The sequence below is a fragment of the Podarcis cretensis genome (genome assembly GCF_951804945.1).
Source record: "Podarcis cretensis genome assembly, chromosome: 15".
Taxonomy (NCBI): domain Eukaryota; kingdom Metazoa; phylum Chordata; class Lepidosauria; order Squamata; family Lacertidae; genus Podarcis; species Podarcis cretensis.
This window is the reverse complement of record NC_137185.1, coordinates 23,734,189-23,749,676: the sequence shown is the minus strand read 5'-3', so window position 1 is coordinate 23,749,676 and position 15,488 is coordinate 23,734,189. Positions and strand designations below refer to the sequence as shown.

General features: G+C 46.6%; 1 protein-coding gene and 1 long non-coding RNA gene across 4 annotated transcripts in view; one reads left to right on the top strand and one right to left on the bottom strand.

Annotated features, from left to right (window-relative positions):
- Positions 1-15,488, bottom strand: part of LOC307203804 — a 446,600-nt gene that overhangs the window by 213,250 nt on the left and 217,862 nt on the right. The window lies entirely within an intron of this gene.
- The window catches only part of POU2F3 (POU class 2 homeobox 3), a 94,690-nt gene that overhangs the window by 70,943 nt on the left and 8,259 nt on the right, over positions 1-15,488 (top strand). For all 3 annotated transcript variants that reach the window (XM_079954813.1, XM_079954812.1, XM_079954814.1), the window contains 6 exons: positions 3,507-3,589; positions 7,050-7,232; positions 8,410-8,551; positions 10,368-10,504; positions 11,481-11,642; positions 15,324-15,390. In XM_079954813.1, the coding sequence (XP_079810939.1) occupies positions 3,507-3,589; positions 7,050-7,232; positions 8,410-8,551; positions 10,368-10,504; positions 11,481-11,642; positions 15,324-15,390 (774 nt within the window). The remainder of the gene's footprint in view (positions 1-3,506; positions 3,590-7,049; positions 7,233-8,409; positions 8,552-10,367; positions 10,505-11,480; positions 11,643-15,323; positions 15,391-15,488) is intronic.

Genomic DNA, 15,488 nt, shown 5'->3' with positions numbered 1-15,488 from the left:
GCCACTTCTTCAGATATACAGGGCTGAGACTGTTTAGAGCTTTAAAGGTTAGCACCAACACTTTGCAGTTGCAATGTAGGACTTGCTGCTAAAAAAATCTTGCCAGATGACCACCCAACCTCTGTTGAGAAACCTCCAATGAAGGAGAGTCCACCACCTTCCTCTCTGATAGGAGCTCATTCCTCAGCTTTTGCTAAAGGCTGCCACCAGCCTATGTCCGCACCAAATATTGTGCAGCGAGTGGAGATGAGCTTTCTTTCATCTGCCTTTCCATATGCACAGGGGAACCAAAAGAATTGCATCCACTATGATGGGTAAAAAAGAAACCTATTGTACCTTTTACAATGCTTCCAGCTAACCCACAGATCTGGAGCTGGCCTCACAAGAACATACCAAGCAGTGACAAAAAGACAATCTTCTGAGGAGGCAAAGAGAATGCCTCACCGGTCATCAGATTGAATATTTGGGTGGAAGGGGAGCCAATAACCTCCTTCAGCTATTCAGGTGGGAGTCCTGTGAATGCAGATAGTTACACCTAACAGAGTCAGCTTGAGGACATTTCCCCCACCATAGGCAGTGATGGTCACCAACTGGATGGTTTTCGATGAGGATTTGACCAATTCACAGAGGAGAGGGTTATCAATGGCTACCAGCCATGACGACTATGAAATTCCTCCACATATAGAGGCAGCAATTCTTCCAAAATACCAGTTGCCGGAAACCACAGAGGGAGGGGAGAGGGCTCTTGTGCTCGAATCTCGCTTGCGGGTTTCACACAAGCATCTGGCTGGCCACTGCAAGAACAGGATACTGCTCCCAGGGGGCCACTGGCTCTTCTTATGTTCTGATGCATGCGCCTGCATGCAGCAGCTACCCTTGGACGCAAAAATATTGACTACACCTGTTGTTCAAAGGGCAACAGCCGGGCTGAAATATTGGAGGAAGGGGAAGGACAAGTGATGGTTGAAGTAGCGGAGGCTGCTTCTTTAGGGGGAATGGGGCAGGGCCCCACTAACCTCTGCCCATCTCCAACCAGCCACCATTTGCTCTGCCTGCCAGCTTCCTCCCCCTCTTCCTTAGTCTCCGTGTTGCCCATGTACAACTCTGCAGGGAGGATACTGGAATTAGTCACTGGCTCTGGCGCCACCTACTGGTTGCCTCCCTGCCTTCCACCCTACCAGCTCCAATGGGCCCCAGCCACTACCGAAAGCAAGATTTAATTTCTTGGTGTGTATGTCTGTCATGTAAATTGAAGAGTGGGGAGAAACCAGGCTCACGCCGCAGTTGAAAATCTGCCACAACAGTCTTCCTTTCCCCCCCCCCTCCAACGCCCACAGCCTGTCTTCACCCTGGTGCTAAGATGTCATCCTGTCTAGTGGCGTTAAGGCCCAGTTTGGAAATCCATGCTAAGAAAGAAGGGCAGCTGCCAATTTGTCTGTTTGAGGGCACGTCATTAATCTCATGCGCATCTCATTTCTGGTGACATTGCACCATATTGTGGAAGATGCTCTCATTTTGGAAAGGTTATATTATCCCTAGGTGGCCTTAGGCAAGCTCCTATTTCACAGCCTCAGCCACGCGTCTGCAAAATAGGAATTATACTGCTGAGCTGGCTTGCCTTCCTGTGTTGTTGTAAGGATTACAACAGGATGTCTGCGAGGTGCTCTGAGCACTCAGAGGCAAGGATAGACAAAGTGGAGCCCTCCTAAGTGTTGCTAGACTACAGCTCACATCAGTCTGAGCCAGCAAGGCCTAAAATGGTCAGGGCTGCTGGGAGTTATAGTTCAGCAACATCTGAAGGTACACATGGAGGAGAAGTTTGATTCTCTTTACCTTTATAAGCAGACTGCACCAAAGTGCACTTTCTGAAGCAATACACAAATGGAAACACAAGCATCCTTCGAAGTTTGCTGTCCTCTGGACTTTGCAGTGCACTTCTCCAGCTGCACAATATGAACAAAAATGCATATACTGGGGTACTGTGTTCATCGAAATGTACCGTATTTTTTGCTCTATAAGACTCACTTTTTCCCTCCTAAAAAGTAAGGAGAAATGTGTGTGCGTCTTATGGAGCGAATGCAGGCTGCACAGCTATCCCAGAAGTCAGAACAGGAAGAGGGATTGCTGCTTTCACTGCGCAGCGATCCCTCTTGCTGTTCTGGCTTCTGAGATTCAGAATATTTTTTTTCTTGTTTTCCTCCTCCAAAAACTAGGTGCGTCTTGTGGTCTGGTGCGTCTTATAGAGCGAAAAATACAGTATATTGGTAACAATAGCCTTCGAAAATGCCTTGTATTGGGGGAAACTGCATACAAAAGTGGGTATATTTAGGAGAAATCCACACTCAAATCCATACTTCTCCCCAGGTTTCCAAGATTCCCAGTCCAACCTGGAGATGGCTGGGATTGAATCTGCGTGCAAAGCAGATGCTCTAGCAGTGAGCCAAAGCTCTTCCCCATCCTTATTCTCAGGGGTGGCACTCCCCATTTCACTCTCCACTGGCACCGCACCATCCTTACCTGCATTGCCCACTGGTGCCCACAAAGCGCCAGCAGCCGCGCCAACTTCCAGCGAGATCTTGTAAGATCTCACCGAAGTCTTGTGAGATCTCGTTCAACAGGGCCAGCAGTGGAGGCCGCAGACAAATAGTGGAGGTGAGGCAGGCACCGCTTCTAGGGCTTCCACTGCTCAAGGCAGGCTCCTCACGAGTGCCAGACTTACATATAAGCTAAACAAGCTATAGCTTAGGGCCCCACTCTCTTGGGGGCCCAAAAAAAATTTAAAGGAAAAAAAACCTGGATGTACATTTCCAAAATATAAGATAAAAAAACAAATAAAATAAAACCTACATACGGCAACAGTGTTTTGTATTGTGTAGGCTCCTATTTGTTATGTGCAAATGGCTTTAGATACCTATTATGAATTACCATATAGCATATATTCAACACAAAAAACAGTGACAATTTGTTGTTGACAAAGGACAGCTGGACATATAAAGATCCCCATTACCTTCAGTAGCTTAGGGCCTCATCAGACCTAAATCCAGCCCATAGCTGTCAGCTTACAGATTTGAAAATAAGGGGCCAGCAGCCTCGAAAATAAGGGATCAGCAGCCAAAATAAGGGATCAACAATTACTTTTATAAAATACATATTTTGTTGCGTGCGAATGGCTTTAGATACCTATTAGGTCCATAAATTACCATATAGCATATATTCAACACACAAAAAACAGCAACAATTTGTTGTTGACAAAGGAAGCTGGACATAGAAAGGGCCCCATTACCTTCAGTAGCTTATTTAAGAGACATCATCAATAAGGGACAGCAGCGGGACATGGCGCTGGAATAAGGGACTGTCCCGCCAAATAAGGGACGCTTGACAGCTATGATCCAGCCCTGCTCCTCACCCTACTTCCTCAGTGGACCGGGCCTGCTTCTTCCTTCCATCCTGAAAATCGTTAGGCAGAGACAAAGTTTCTCACACTTTTTTCCCCCTTTCTCTTCCAGCTCTGCAACCAAATCTCCTCTCCTTTCCTCAGCAGCAAAGTGGGATCCTACTTCCCCAACATGGGCACAGCTTGACCTCTCAGGTAACGGCCGCTTGGCAGGGTGTTTAGCTCATAGAAATCATAGAGTTGTAGAGTTGGAAGGGACCATGAGGATCATCTAGTCCAACTCCCCCCCCCCCCCCGCAATGCAGGAATATATTTTGATTGGATTAATTTGGCTCAGTTAATTGAGCTGAATTCACTGTTGAGCCGAAGCCAGTATTCTCAGATATTCAAAACATCCAACATAGAAACTGAAATTTGGAATGTGCCATCTGATCTTAAAATTCAGCTGCTTTGGGGGTTGCGGGTCACTTTGCCAGACATAAAATGTACAACCCCATCAGCTGCTGGCTGTCAACATCATTAGCCACATTGCCAAATATGAAAACTGTTGCACAACAGCTACACATATTGTCACATACTAGATCCCAGTGGATGTCAGCTTTTAAATTCCACTGCCTACTGTAAGATATGGTGAAATACTATATCCCATTGCATATCAACTATCAGATCCTGACAAATCATGTTTAAAGAATTGAAAATCAAACATATGATATCAAATAACAGATCTGTATGATCTGTATTGTTCTATTGGTACTGTTGCTGTGGGGTTTGTAATGACCTTTGGCTAGAACAATAAACTTTGATTGATTGATTGATTGATTGATTGATTGATTGATTGATTGAATGAATAGCAGATTTCAAGCATTCAGCAAATATTTGAGCATTTGGGGAATGTTTGATGAACTTTCAGTGCCTAAAGAGAAACTGATGTGCCGAATTCATTTCAGCTCTAATTAAATATCTAGCCTAGGAACCCCAAAGCTCAGTAGGAGCACTCCTTGAAATCTGGTGCAGAATTATCTCTGGACAATCCCAAAGTGTTCAAATAAATGGCTGAATTTTCGATATATATATATATATATATATATATATATATATATCGAAAATTCAGCCATTTATTTGAACATAGACAAGGGGGATTTCTCATATATATATATATATATATATATATATATATGAGAAATCCCCCTTGTCTTGTGGCCACAGTCTTAACACTAAACTTTCTGGAGAACTGAATTTGGAACTAGATGGAAATATTCCATTGGGAAGCACCGTGGGAATTTGACTCCGCAGTTGTGCTCACATTGAGCCAAGTCCCATACAAAGGAGGGGAGGAGGGTGGAAAGGACTCTTTCCTACCCACAGTCCAATTTGGTTTAATCTGGGCAAGTTCTCTTTTCCGCTATTCCTCAGGATGATGAGAGCTCCCTGTGGCTGTCCACCGAAATGATCCACAAAGCTTAAGGTTGTGGAACATAGTTTGGTCACGCTGGGTTACTCAGCCTAAAGTCAGCATGCATAGAATCCTAGAGCCGGAAGAGGCCTCTCAAGTCATCTCATCCAACCTCCTGGCCAAAGCAGGAAAGCCACTATGATAGGATCCCTGATAGGTAGCCAACCAGCCTCTGCCTATGAGGAAAGGTTACGGTTTTTCCACAGACATCTGGTCCGCCCCTCTGAGAACAGGAATGCTAGACTAGATGCCACTGGCCTCATCCAGCGGACTCTTCTTATGTTCTTATCCTTTAAAACTTCTAATGAAAAGAGGGAGGCAGAATCACAAGCAAAGTGCCTGAAAACTGAAGAGGAAGCAGGATTTGGAAAGGCCTATCAACCGCTGCCAACAGAAAGCATCCAGTCCCATAGTGTCTGATCCTGGGACACTCCCTCTACCACCAGGAGACACCTAGAATGATGGATGAGAGGAAACTGTCTCCATAACACCCAGGCCTCTTATGTCATCTTCAGATGTGTGGGTTTCTGCTCATCCTAAATTATATGAGCAATCTTGCTGGATCAGCCCAATCAGCCCTCTAGGCCACACCGAGTGTAATTAGGAATAAAAACAACTAAATTTGATTAGTCATTGTTGCAATAAGAAAATCCCTGCTTACAGCCTGTTGGAGGATCGTATATTTGAGTCTTCCCCCTTGTATCAGACTTCCTTCCTTGTATAAGACAGAGCTGTTCCACCAGGCCTTTGGTCAAGGCGCAGCCTGGCTCCCTCCTTTGGCAATCTTTACAGAACTTTAGCTTATGGTTGCCATCAATTTGATTTTAATTACCGTATTTTTCGTTCTATAACATGCACCCGACCATAACACGCACGTAGTTTTTAGAGGAGGAAAATCCATAGGCATGCCACCCGTAGGCATTCCCTCCATAACATGCACAGACATTTCCCCTTACTTTCTAGGAGGAAAAAAGTGAGTGCTATGGTGCAAAAAATACAGTATTTTTTATAATGTTTTTAGAATGTTGCACTATTTTATTGTTGTTAGCCGCCCTGAGCCCGGCTTCGGCTGGGGAGGGAGGGATATAAATAAAATTTATTATTATTATTATTATTATTATTATTATTATTATTATTATTATTATTCCTTTGTGGAGGAAACTAGCACATCAGGGCAAGGGCATTTATCGTCCTTGCATGCTAGATTTCTAACTATGAGAAATGTTTTCCCCACGTTTGTAGGATTCCCCCACCACCACCTAACCAGCAATCTGAACTGGTATAGTCCCAACAGGGAGTGTAATACCCTATGATTATTCTGGATGTGTCTTGATTGGCTCTCAGGTCACACCCATACTATACATTTAAAGCACATTTGACACACATTTAAAGCACATGGATTCTCTCAAAGAATCCTGGGGACTGTAGTTTACAGAGCCACAATTCCCAGCATCTTTAACAAACTACATTTCCCAGAATTCTTTGGGGAAAGCCATGGCTTTTTAAAGTGGTAGGATTCTACTTTAAATGTATAGTGAGGCCTTAGTTTCCAGTGGGTATTTTATTGTGTTGATCAATGTGTTGTTCATATTGATGGTTTTCTACGGGGTTATTCTGGCAAAGAATTTGTATTGTACCAGCCAATTTGGACACTTTAATTGAGAGGCAGGATGCAAATGTCTACAGCCCACACAAAAAAACACAATTTGGTGAGGGTGGAAGTGGAATCATAGAACTGTAGAGTTGGAAGGGACCCCAAAAGTCATGTAGTCCAACCCCCTGTAATATAGGAATCTCAGGGTCAGCATTTGCCCCCAGCATCATTGGACAAATGACACCACCGCTACTACTATCTGCTCTGAGCCCCCATTGTTTTCATTTTTTCTGGCCCAGTGCTCTGAGGAGAGCAGCAATTTTAATTTCCCACAATACCCCTGGTGTAGCAATGCTATGGGACAATGCAGGGAATCAAAATGGTAGCCCCCCCAACCATCCAACTATCCTTCTGGCCACTATCTCTGGCCGGTGAATTACCAGGGTTGTGCAGTCAAACCGGCAGCACATCCCATGATGTTTTTGATGTTTTGTGAATATCTCATCTAACCTGTAGCTTATACCCTTCTAAACATCTTTCCTGGTGAATGCTTTTGTAGGGTGTTTTTCTCCCAGTAATGATGGCACACAATGTATCTGTTTTAACAGGCAGTGGGACGTCCTGGGCACCCCGGATCGTCGTTGGAGCCCCACCTGGAAGTCCCTCAGCACTTACAAGTGAGCAAACACTTGCCGTCCTCAGTGGCAACAGACGAAGCCAATGATCTAGAGGAGCTGGAAAAATTTGCCAAGACTTTCAAACAGAGGAGAATCAAACTTGGGTTCACTCAGGTGAGGACGGTCTCCTTCAAACTGTAAAGGCTTGTTTCAAGGCCTCCTTGCCTGTGCCTTGAGACCTTCAGCTGATGTTCTTCTCTGAGAACCTTCACTGGGGAAGGACTGGGGAAGGTGTTTCATGCAGCAGAGAGGGGCAGGGTCTCCTCTGTGGTAGTGCCCACTGTGGAATGCCCTCTTGGTATGGTTGGACCAGAGCTCCAATCATCCCTGACCACTGGCCAGATCTGATGGAAGTTAGAGTCCAACAACACCCATCCCTGCCATAGAAGAACGAGTGCTGATACTTTAATCCTTACTGTCTGGTTAAACCCTTTGCCAAGGCTTTTTGAATGCTGGTTATGCCTCCTTGTTTTAACTCAGAACTTGTGGCCCTCCAGGTGTTTTGAGGCTGCAACTTCTATCATCTCTAGCCATTGAGCATGCTGGCTGCGGCTAAAGGGAGCTAGAATCCAGAAACTTCTGGTTCTCTGCCACTCCTCCAAAACCTGTTCAATGTTGAGGGGGCGGGTTTCAATAAGACAATCCAGTTTTTTTCTTATCACTGTGTTATCAGTAGTAGCATTCTTAAGTTGGGTGTGATTAGATCATGGGTAGTCAAATTAAGGCCTGGGGGCCGGATCCGGCCCTATCGCCTTCTAAATCCAGCCCTCGGACAGTCCGGGAATCAGCGTGTTTTTACACGAGTAGAATGTGCCCTTTTATTAAAAATGCATCTCTGGGTTATTTGTGGGGTATAGAAATTTGTTCTTCTTCTTTTTTCAAAATATAGTCTGGCCCCCCACCAGGTCTGAGGGACAGTGGACCGGCCCCCTGCTGAAAAAGTTTGCTGACTCCTGGATTAGATGGTTGTTGTCATTCTGTTAAATGTATTACCTGCCCTTTGGCAGCAGGTTCCAGGACAACTTACAACAACTTAAAGTTCAGAATTAAAAACAGTTTACAACTGCAGGAATAGGGCCCTGAAAACACACATCTCAGGTGTCATCTTCAGCATTTGCGGAAAGCTGTTCAGCAAAGCTGCCAGACCCGCCTCTGCCAGAAGGGAGCTCCCCAACTGCGGAACTGCCCCAGGGTTGGACTAGATGGTGCTTTGGGTCCCCTTGCAGCTGTACAAGTCTATGATTCCCCTCTGGTGCCTTTTCCCTTTCCTGACCTCTTCTGCCTCCTGCAGGGCGATGTGGGGCTGGCCATGGGGAAGCTCTATGGGAATGACTTCAGCCAAACCACCATTTCCCGCTTTGAAGCCCTCAATCTGAGCTTCAAGAATATGTGCAAGTTGAAACCATTGCTGGAGAAGTGGCTGAGTGATGCAGGTAGGCTGGTGTTCCAGTTCATCTTCTGCAAGCCGGCATTTGAATGAGCTCCCATTTCTCGCAGGTTTGCTTAAAGAAAAAAAAGATCTTTCCTGGTCTTGCTAGCTTTACTGTTTCAGCATGGGTTGAGGGGTGGAGAGCTGTTCCTCCTCCCCTCTCAGATTTTCAAACTCTGGCAGGATTGTAGGGTATAAATTGATGCTGTGCTTGTTTTCCTGAAGGAAACAGGATCCCTCATGAATCATACATCATTGTCCCACTAAGAGGCAATAGAGGGTGTGATAGTCTCTCAAGGCAGAGAGAGAACAAAGTGAGTATAGGATCCAAACAGAACATTGCAAAGTAAGACGCCAGCTTTCAAGTTCAACAGAACTCTGCTTCAGTTTGGATGTTAAGCAGAACAAAAAACAGAAAGAGGGGTGTCTGAAAATATTTTTTATATAGCCCACCTTTTCTCCAAAGAGCGCAAGGTGGCGTATATACTTCTCCCCCTCTCTATTTTATCCTCACAACAGCCCTGTGAGGTAGGCTAGGCTGAGGCAGTGACTGGCCCAAGATCACCCACTGAGCTTCCTGGCTGAGTGGAGATTTGAACCCAGGTTTCCTGGGTCCTAGTCTACTCTAACCACTACATCACACTCATGTCTCTGTGGGGCATGATGGGAACCTCAGCCCAAACTTTGGTAACAGTCTTGTGGCTGGTGCTTATGGGAGTTGCAGCCCAAGATATCTGGAGGTCACCCAATTGGGGGAATAGACCTGAGGTCAGAGCTTGGGAACCTGTGACTGGATGCTTTGGACTCCAATTCCTGGCAGCATCAGCCAGTAAAGCAAATTGCCAGTTTTCTGCCATAATCCTTGCACACATCAATATAGGCGGTTGGAGGATGGATGGCGGCTAACAGATTGAGGTTGAATCCTGACAAGACAGAAGTACTGTTTTTGGGGGACAGGAGGCGGGCAGGTGTGGAGGATTCCCTGGTCCTGAATGGGGTAACTGTGCCCCTGAAGGACCAGGTGCGCAGCCTGGGAGTCATTTTGGACTCACAGCTGTCCATGGAAGCACAGGTCAAATCTGTGTCCAGGGCAGCTGTTTACCAGCTCCATCTGGTACGTAGGCTGAGACCCTATCTGCCTGCGGACTGTCTCGCCAGAGTGGTGCATGCTCTGGTTATCTCCCGCTTGGATTACTGCAATGCACTCTACGTGGGGCTACCTTTGAAGGTGACTCGGAAACTACAACTGATCAAGAATGCGGCGGCTAGACTGGTGACTGGGAGCGGCCGCCGAGACCATATAACACCGGTCTTGAAAGACCTACATTGGCTCCCAGTATGTTTCCGAGCACAATTCAAAGTGTTGGTGCTGACCTTTAAAGCCCTAAACGGCCTTGGTCCAGTATACCTGAAGGAGCGTCTCCACCTTCATCATTCTGCCCGGACGCTGAGGTCCAGCGCCGAGGGCCTTCTGGCGGTTCCCTCATTGCGAGAAGCAAAGCTACAGGGAACCAGGCAGAGGGCCTTTTCGGTAGTGGCCCCCGCACTGTGGAACGCCCTTCCAGCAGATGTCAAAGCGATAAACAACTACCTGACATTCAGAAGACATCTTAAGGCAGCCCTGTTCAGGGAAGTTTTTAACGTGTGATATTTTACTGTATTTTTGGTTTTTATGGAAGCCGCCCAGAGTGGCTGGGGAGGCCCAGCCAGATGGGCGGGGTATAAATAATAAATTATTATTATTATTATTATTATTATTATTATTATTATTATTATATCGGCTTTGAATTAAATGGTTTGCCTATCTCCTTGCTCCATAGAAGCTTCGCCTTTGGACTCTTCCGTGAGCACACCCAGTTCCTACCCATCTGTGAGCGAGATGTTTGGCCGCAAGAGAAAGAAACGCACCAGCATCGAGACCAACATTCGCTCCACACTGGAGAAACGGTTCCAAGACGTAAGAGAAACAATCCACTTGCTGCTTTTAGCCGTCAAGCATAATATGGGGAGGTATATAAGGCTGGAGGTTTGACAAGGCAAATGATGAGAAGCAAGAATGGATGTCTTCCATCACTTCACCCCACTGGTCCTTCTAGGTTTTCCTCCATCCTAAAATAGTGTTATAGGATGGAGGGGTGTCAGTCTAGATGACATCCATGGATTCCTTCCAGGCCCGTGATCCTGTACACAGTGAGGTTCAGAATCTAGTAGGGGAGGCTGCTGAACACACCAAACCAGTTCCTTTTGTTAAGGTAATGGTCTTGGCTAGCCAGTTAAGTACTTCCATTTGCATGTCCAAAGAGGTTGCTCTGTTGCCATAGAGACAAATGGGTGGGCATTTTCCCACCTCACCTTGCTGGATGCCATGTCAGCCTAGGAGGGAGAACAAAGGGACAAGGGGTGCTGTGTGAGAGACAGTTTTTTGCTGATGCTGGAAGCTGGAGACCCAGAGGCTGGACCCAAAGATGTGGCATTCGGCTTCCCTAGAAACCTAAAAGGAAGACAAGTTCTGATGGAGTGTAAATGCTGTGAGCCCCTTCATCCTATGTTCAGGTTGTCCACATGTGTAAATAAATCCATATGTCCTAAAGATACCACAGTCTCCATAGACTTTCATTCCCGGGAAACTGAACCCTGAGTAAGTGCAGGAGCCCCCAGAGTCTCTCAGAACACAGAGATTCAGTGCTTGCAACACTGTATGATCTAGGGCTGTGTGCAGGATTCGACTGGTCCAAGTCCTGAACTAAATTGAGCTGATTCGGGGGAGTGGAGAATTCAGACAGCCCCAGATCACTGCAGATTGAGCCACCCAGTGATCTGCAGCTGTCAGGCAGCCCTGTGAGCTGCAGCATGATGACAGCCTTACCTTTCTATATATATATAGGAAGAAATAAAGTGGATGGTGTTGCTTATCTCAGCCTTTTTCTCTTCAGAACCCCAAGCCCAGCTCAGAGGAGATCTCCATGATTGCAGATCAGTTGTCCATGGAGAAGGAAGTGGTTCGGGTTTGGTTCTGCAACCGGCGCCAGAAAGAGAAGCGCATCAGCTGCCCGATGCCCTCCCCTATCAAATCACCCCTCTACAACTCCAGACTGGTAAGAGCTCCTTCGCCAAATGGGACTGGCCACCAGTGGGCATTGCTAGATAGTTAAATGACTTGAGGCAGAAGCCCATAATGCACATTTCTTGCAAATTGGCTTGTGCTAATTTATACACAGTTTAAAAAGGTGAAGGACCCCTGACAGTTAAGTCTAGTCGCAGATGACTCTGGCTCATCTTGCTTTAAAGGCCAAGGGAGCCGGCATTTGTCCACAGACAGTTTTTCCAGGTCATGTGGCCAGCATGACTAAACCACTTCTGGCTCAATGGAACACCAAAACCAGAGCAGCGCACAGAAACGTCCTTTACCTTCCCGCCGGAGCGGTATCTATTTATCTACTTGCACTTTTGGCATGCTTTTGAACTGCTAGGTTGGCAGGAGCAGGGACCGAGCAGCAGGAGGTCACCTCGTCACAGGGATTTGAACCGCCAATCTTCTGATCAGCAAGCCCAAGAGGCTCAGTGGTTTAGACCACAGGACCACCCGCGTCCCAATTTTACACAGATACCCCTGGGCAAATTTAAGTGGTAGAGCTCTCACTTTGTGCCCAGGAATTGTTGTTGTGCCCAGTGCTATTCCTACTGGCAGTGGCCCACTGAAGTTAATGGACATGACTAACTTAGGTTCATTACATATGCTCCAATATTTTCTTTCCCAAATCCAGGACACACACCCCCATCATGCTGCCCCTGCCTCCACCCCTCACCCACCTAGGCTGCCTTGACCCACAAGCATGCCCGGGATGACTCAGCCACCCACCGTCTTACCTTTGCCAGCTCACTGCTGCCGCCACTGCAAGGCCGAGGCTGCCTTCTCCCCCTCTGCAAGACCCACCAAGGCACTTTGGTGCATCCCTTTTAGACAGCCAGCACAGCTTCCCAGAAGGGTGCACCCCTGCCAATGTCAAAGCGATCTCAGAAGGTGCTCTGTTGCCTGTCATTCCAGGATCCAAATCTCAGCTTCTGGGATGTCCCAGTTAAAACAGGACAGTTGGGGGGTATGTCATTAACTAACTTGGGTCTAGTCTGAGGGGAACGTAGTTGGCTCCAACTCCAAGCTTGCTGTTTCTTATTTGGAGCTCTGCTCCAAAACACCTGGATTGAGGAAAGCTGTTATAAACCAAACTGACCTGTCCCTTCTCTCACAGAAGCTGGACTGCCCACATCCCATTGTCCCTGGCATGTCCTGTTACAAAGACCTCAGGCAGCAAATGTCAGCTTGAAGAGCCTGCAAGAACGGCAGTGCTAAGCTGGATAGATTCGAGGTCTGAATGGTGAAAAGCCAATTGTTTATACATAATACCCAGGAGTATCACACAAAGACTGTGCTTTGAACATCATGTTCCATGTCACCAACAATGTGCTCCTGGTGTATCAGAGCCAACAGAGCACCTCTCCCTGTTGAAAACCGCTTTGCAGGTGCCTGGTGCATAGCTCCATGCAGCTGCTGCCTGCCTCTCTGTCTTTCTTAGAAAGCAATTTGAATTGCACATGCACCTACATGAAGGAACGAGTGGAAGTGGGTTGTGTGAATGGCCAAAGAGTTGTTGTTGTTGGCATGAGCTGGATTCTGTGTGGTCCTCACCTTACGCTGGGCGAAGCGTTAGTGTATAAACACACTTTGAAGTGGAATGCAGCTGTTGCTGGGGTAGAGCATGCCAGCTCCTTCTAAAGGAATGGCTTGCCGCAGGGGATCGACGCAGGAGAGCCAGGACAATATAATGGCTCATGATGAGTTGTCAGCCACAAGGGCCTTGCTTCAAAGGTTTCTTGGCAGCCCTCAGTAAACTGCCATCTCCCCAAACACACACACAGAGGCAGTATGGGAATAACAGCCATGGCCTACCTTGCAAGATTGTTGTAAGTGTTACTGAGATGGGGTACAGGTATCATCTCAAAAGCTCTGTAGAAATGCTGCGTGGAAAAAAGGCTGGGATCCAACTGAAACTGTGACGGAGTCTCCGTCGCCGGAATGTCAGCCAGCTTCCTGAGATGCTATCGCTCAAAATTAACAAGGCCCCCAGCAAATGGAAAGAGCACCTTTTCCCTGATTCACCAGGACTGACTCAGAGAGGAGAGCACCCTCTGAGGATGACTCATTCACACAGCTTCCTGCAAGGCAGCTGCTTCTAGCACAGCACAGGGTGCTCTCAGGCTGTCTCCGTTTTCGGGTGGGATCCTCTCCTGTGTCAGCAAATCCACGTTGTGCAATCGTTGTCGACCGGGAGCTCTTGTGCAACAAATACACCACTCCCCGCCTCCCCCCCCCCAAAAAAAATAGACTTTTTGCTTTGAGATATATAAAAAAAATTAAAAAATTGTCCAGTAGCACCTTAGAGACCAACTAAGTTTGTTCTTGGTATAAGCTTTCATGTGCATGCACACTTCTTCAGATACACTTTGTCAGACCTACACTACCAACCTGAATCTTTTTGCTTTGAGGAACGGGATGGAGAAATTCACTAGACAGTGTGGGACAGAATGCTTGCCTGGACACAACATCCTCTAACCTCCCCTACAACAAATCAGAAGGCTCCTGAAATTGGCAGTGTCATCTCATCTCCCTGCAAACCAATCACAATCAATGCTTTTTTATTTAAAAAAATTTTTTTTAAAAAAGGTCATCTGGAAGCAGCTATCATCTCCGGCTGCTGAACTATCTGAGTAAACTGTCATCTAAGTCCAGCAGCAAATGTAGAGTTGGAAGTGACCTTCTCCAAACTTTTATTAGTCATTACAAGTATCAGCCATCATAAAATATCCATATATAAAATTTAAAAATATGTACAAATAAACAGCCATGTAAAATATGTAATAACGAGGATTTTCATTGGAGTTTCTTCCTGCTAAATAAAAAGGAGGCACGGCTAAGTACCACCTGCATTATACATTTAAAGTAGCATCACACTTCTATCACAGACTTACATCTCCCAGAGTTCCCTGTGAAGAGGGATTGCTTGTTAAACCACTCTGGGAATTGCAGCACTTTGAGGGGAACAGGGGTCTCCCAACAACTCTTACCCCTAAGAAACTATACTTCCAAGGGTTCTTTGGTGAGGGGAGCCACAGTCTATATTTTGACGTATTTCCTTTAAAACAACTCAAAAATTATTTTTTTTAGATTTTGTGTCTGGATTTCCAATGCTGTTTAAATGTGACGCTGCAGATGATGCCAAATATGAGCTTCTCATTGAACGATTTGAGGCTCCTTTAACTAGTAAAGGTAAAGGGACCCCTGACCATTAGGTCCAGTCGTGACCGACTCTGGGGTTGCAGCGCTCATCTCGCTTTATTGGCCGAGGGAGCCGGCGTATAGCTTCCAGGTCATGTGGCCAGCAAGACAAAGCCGCTTCTAGCGAACCAGAGCAGTGCATGGAAAGGCCGTTTACCTTCCCGCTGGAGTGGTACCTATTTGTCCACTTGCACTTTGACGTGCTTTCGAACTGCTAGGTTGGCAGGAGCAGGGACCAAGCAACGGGAGCTCACCCCGTCACGGGGATTCGAACCGCCAACCTTCTGATCGTCAAGTCCTAGGCTCTGTGGTTTAACCCACAACTTTTTGTGTGTGTGTTTCTAAGCACCAGCCATACAAACCAACCAAGTGGACAAACCAACCAAGGCTAATCTTTTAACCCGTCACCCCAAATGATCCTCTTTTGGTTTCTTTTCTCTTCCAGGTCTCTACCTCAGGATCCTTGGGTCCCCTCTCTGTCACTCCTGTTCACAGCACCATGCATGGGGCAGGTATGTGGGGTTTCCCCCCCCCCAGGAGAACGTTTCTCTGTTTCTGTTTTTTCCTTCCATGATTCAGCAACTATGATCCGCTTCTCTAGGTAGGATGG